This window comes from Oncorhynchus mykiss, chromosome 4 (assembly GCF_013265735.2).
Source record: "Oncorhynchus mykiss isolate Arlee chromosome 4, USDA_OmykA_1.1, whole genome shotgun sequence".
Lineage (NCBI taxonomy): Eukaryota > Metazoa > Chordata > Actinopteri > Salmoniformes > Salmonidae > Oncorhynchus > Oncorhynchus mykiss.
The window spans coordinates 37,497,501-37,502,409 of record NC_048568.1 but is presented as its reverse complement, the minus strand read 5'-3'; the positions used below and the strand labels follow the sequence as shown (position 1 = coordinate 37,502,409).

General features: G+C 41.9%; 1 protein-coding gene across 2 annotated transcripts in view; it reads right to left on the bottom strand.

The window, feature by feature from the left end:
- Window positions 1-457: 457 nt before the first annotated feature.
- The window catches only part of LOC110522576 (B-cell lymphoma/leukemia 11B-like), a 56,585-nt gene continuing 52,133 nt past the window's right edge, over window positions 458-4,909 (bottom strand). For both annotated transcript variants that reach the window (XM_036976216.1, XM_036976217.1), the window contains exons 4-5: window positions 3,992-4,795; window positions 458-3,733 (exon numbers count right to left, since the gene is read on the bottom strand). In XM_036976216.1, the coding sequence (XP_036832111.1) occupies window positions 3,137-3,733; window positions 3,992-4,795 (1,401 nt within the window). In that variant the 3' untranslated portion in view covers window positions 458-3,136. The remainder of the gene's footprint in view (window positions 3,734-3,991; window positions 4,796-4,909) is intronic.

The window sequence follows — 4,909 nt, the reverse complement described above, 5'->3', positions numbered from 1 at the left end:
CGTCAGGTGAATGCCATTCCGTATGCGTTTAAGAGTAAAGGAGGAGGAGAGGCATGGCTCTACATTGATGATGGTAGTGTTTGTGAACACTACCATATAAATATGAACTATACCCCATAGAGGAAACACTGTGAATGATACTGTATTAAGGAAAGGGGGATACCTAGTCAGTTGGTCAACTGGATGGGATTCAACCGAAGTGTATTTAACTGCCGTAATCGACATCCACGTCTTCGTCTCCCGGGAAACAGAACGACAGATACCTTATCAGCTCGGGGATTCGATCCAGCAACCTTTCGTTTACTGGCCCAATTATGTTTACTGAATTAAGTTAAAGTGAGCTCGCCTTAGTTATCAACTATGTTTTTTTTTTTTTTAAGCATTTTCAGTAATGTTGGTAATGTAAGATGCGATAATGTCAGCAGTAATGGTGATCAGTCACGTTAATAAAACGTCAGATAGGGCAAATGAAACTTTTATTGGACTTGGTGACTTTCTTTTCAGCACATTACAAAAATACATATATATTTAAAACAGCTGATTTGTAACGTTACTGCTGCTTTGAAACAATAATGCAGTCCATCAAAAAAACAAGAAAAATATTTTTTTTTACAAAGAGCAAAAGTCGTGAAAGTTGAAAATGTGTTAAAATGTCACGTGAAGTGCCATCACAAGAACTTCTACCAACCAGGAATGTCTCCTAATATACGTTTTATGAAAAGCATTTCTCCCAGAACCCATTGTAAAATCCCAGTCTCAAAATTCCTCTGATGTTCTGGATGACTTCAAAACATTTTCAAAATTTTTGTTATTGTAATTTTTAATATACATTTTAGGATAGCTTTACCAACAAAACAAAAAACTATTTTAAACATCGACAAAAATCAACACCGTTTGAATAGACTCACAATTGGATTCAGACTGTGAAAATAGGTTATAACATAATGTTGGCACCACTTAAAAAACAAAATGCTGCATCATTTATCAATATAATACACTGGGTATTGTTATACAGCGAGCAAGAAATTATACTTATAACTAGTCATAAGAATCTATTTTAAAATCCCTCCACCATGATAATCATAGAAAACTGCTCGCTATGGCATTCAAAACATTGAAGAAAAGAATACTTTGTTATTTTTAAAACACAGAGGATTTCATCATTAACGTACTTCAAACACTGTAAACATTATTCTGATTGATGTGGCCTAAATCTTCCCTAATATTGGTCCTTTCTCTCTCTCTGATGTCACTGGTATTAGATTTGACAAGCAGATATGCATTTGGGGTTAAAAACACTTTTCATATGCCTTACATTTTGTTTGAATTACTTTCATCCTTGCGCGGATCTCTCTCTCTCTCTCGTTCCCTCTATTTCTCTCTTTCTTTCTTTCCCTCTCTCTCTCCCTCTCTCTCATCTCTATTTCAGTCTTCCTTGTTCTACCTCAAGAATGATCCAATCAGATCTCAAGGTCGTGTGGCCATCATCCTAACAGCTGTGCTGGACATTATTAACATAATTCAATGTAACTCAAAAGCCTTTTTTTAGACTGTTCCCAGGATGAGACATCCTCATTCCTCACAGCTTAAAATCCCAAATTGTAAATCTGTTATTGGGCGTTAAACCCCCATATCACTTTGAGAAGCAACATTAACAACCTCTACCTTTTCCTTTCACAGCTGCTCTACTAATACATGAGTGTTGAGTTAGTGAAGTGTGAAAGCAGGCAGGCGGATTGTGGCTTAGAGCACACAGTGGAGAAACACAGGCATTGATATGAAATACATTTTGATACTGGTTTTACTGAATCCTGAGGGGATAAGAACTCACCCAGGTCAAACGGAACATTACTGTTCTGGAATCCCCCCAGACGGAACAATGGAAGGATTCTAGAAGTGGAATGTACTGTACGATGTAGAATGTTTAAAAGTTTAACTTCACTGATTGCCTTTGATTAAGCTTCAGCAAGTGTCAAGAGGGAGTAACGACCTTGCCACTATGTTGTTCAAATGTAAACAGTATGACCATAGGAAGGAAGCACTATTGAGAGGACCTGTATTGCAATCATCTGGTAAAATAAAAAAATGTAGCTATATTATTCAGTACGTAGACAACTCAAGCAGCTAGTCTTTTGATTGGTTTATAGTGGCCATTCTGGATGTAAAATACAGGGCTGGTATTATAGATCGAAGAAAAACAAATATTTAGATGGTGTTTGAAGAGTAAAAAAAGGGCCTCCCAAAACATCCACAAATAAACGTATAACTGTTCTCCATTTCACAGTTGCTACAGTAAATTAGCTGATGTATGTTAAATATCCTATGGCGATTTAATCCCGCATCTAAGGAATGCTAGTCAATGTGTGCAGCTGCTATTTACATCCCCTGCTCATATTGGGAACATACGGCTGGATTACATCATTATGATAATTGCATTTAGACATTGTATAACACATGCTGATATCTATAAAAAAAGTATCATTTTGTTTGTATAAAATTGTCTGTAACCTCTTCAGATTTTTAAAATTTTATTCTAAAATGATAATTAATATTTTATTGTCATATTGACATTCAGTGCTCTATGTCACATACAAGCAGATGGATTGTAGTCCGCTGTTGACCTAAAAGGGTAACAATGAGACAGTTTAAAAATAAATAATTGCTATCATAATTTTTAGAAGTTGACCTCTTCGCATTAATTTAGTCAGGTAACAATTCAAATCATATTTCTAATCAAGTGTGACCTGTTTCCAGTTATGGATTTTGTTTTACTGCGCATGCCCAACATCTTTACAAAACTCCAATAAATACAGACATTATTGCACAGTAGAAAAGCTCCAGGGATTCCTAAATGATAAAATCCTCAGATAGATCAATAGTTGGCGGGAAACAAAGCGTTTCTAGAACAATCCCCCATTCCATGTTTCCCTTTGTTTATGTTTCTCAGGTGGCAGTTTCTGTGACAAATACAACCAACAAAAACAGAATAACATACATCAAATTGTCCCAAAATATTCAAGAGGACAAAGATTATCCAGCCAAACCCCGTGTTGAAGTCCTGTAAGTGTTCATTCAGAAGGAGTCTGTTGTGTTAGCCTAGCCTAGCCTGTAGCCTTAAGCTTTAGCCTAGCGTAACCTAGCCTCTCTCAGCCTCCTCCAGTTTGACGTCGCTGGCCATCAAGTGTTCCCCGTGCCACTTCTTCATGTGTTTCTCCAGGGTGCTGTAGACGCTGAAGGGCATGTGGCAGATGTCACAGCGGTACACCTCCTTCCCAAACTGCCCGTGGGTCTTCATGTGGCGAGTTAGCTTGGAGCTCTGTGCGCAGGCGTAGCTGCACAGGTCACACTTGTAGGGCCTCTCTCCCGTGTGGCTACGTCGGTGCACCGTCAGGTTGCTGCAGTTCTTGAATATCTTCCCGCAGTACTCACAGGTGTCGCTCCGTCGGCTCTCCTTACTAGGGGGTCGACCCGGTCCGGGACCCCGCAGGAGGTGAGGGGTGGAGCTGCCCTCCAGGAACTCCCCAGGAGGGGTGGAAAAGCGGAGGGAACCCGTCTCGGAGGAGGAGTGCTCTGAGGAGGTGGCGAAGGGGGACTGGTGTGTGTCACTGAAGCCGTGGAGGAAGGGTTCTCTGATGAAGTGGCGTGAAGCTGCGTAGCCCGCCAGGAGCTGGGAGTACATGTTCTCTGGGGAGATGAGGGTCGGCGCTGGAGGGAGCTCCAACTCCTTCTCCACCTTCACATCAAATAGATTGAAATTCAAGTTTATCTATACTGAATTTTAAAAATCTGACCCAGTAAAACAATACAACTAGATAAGGTACATTTTCCTAATGAAAAATTATGTACTTGTTTCAGCAGCCTAAAAGTATGACTTATGGTATTGGAAACAGTTTAGTGTAAAAGACAAATATAAGAAAACAAAAACACAACAGGTCATCTAAAACAAGAATAAAATCCCTGGTTAAAGGCATAGCTAAAAGGGGGTTCTTACCTTGATTCTCTTGTTGGAGGGGTTGGGGCAGGTGATGGGGGTGGGCCGGCGGTGGAACAGACCAGTGAAGGAGTCTTCTGACCCACTAATCCTTCCGTTCATCAAGGGCCTCTCCTCTCTTCCACTTTCTCTCTCTCTGTCCATCGCTCTGTCCATCGCTCGCTCTCTGTCCCTCTCTCTCTCCATCTCCCCCCTCCCAGCATCTCCTCCTTCTCCCGACTCTCCATTAGGATGCCTCTCCCTGTCCAGACTCATGGTCCGCTTGGAAGGGGCCAGTCTCAGGTGATTGTCCAGGTGGTTATATGGGTGCATGATACCCACCCCTCCGTTCTCCATCACTCTATCCCCACCATGAGGCTTCTCGTCTGGGGAAGGCCTCAACCCGTTTTCCATGTTCCTGTGGAACTCTGAGTCCATGGTCAGGTTAGACTCAGGCCTACTTAGGCCGTTCCTCATCTCCTCCTCATCCTCCATTTCATCCTCCTCTTCTTCCTCTTCCTCCTCCTCTTCCTCCTCCTCGTTGTCCATCCCCATTTTTCCCTCCCCCTCTCTGCTCTTCCCCTCCCCCTCTCCTCCCTCTCCTCTGTTCCCCTGTTCAGGGGAGCTCCCCATGGAGCCTGACTTGTGTATGTGTGTCTTCATGTGTCTCTTCAGCTTGGAGGCTTGAGAACAGGCATGGGCACACAGATGACATTTGTAGGGCCTCTCTCCTGTGTGACTCCGTCTGTGGACTATCAGGTTGCTCTGGAACTTGAAGGTCTTCCCACAGAACTCACAGGACTTGGACTTGGCTTGGGCCTGGACCTGAATGAATGAATGGATGAATGAATGAATGAATTCTTTATTTGCCCCATAGAGAAAATGTCTTTGCAACATCACAGGCATTTCTGGAATACATATAACCCATTACAATACATT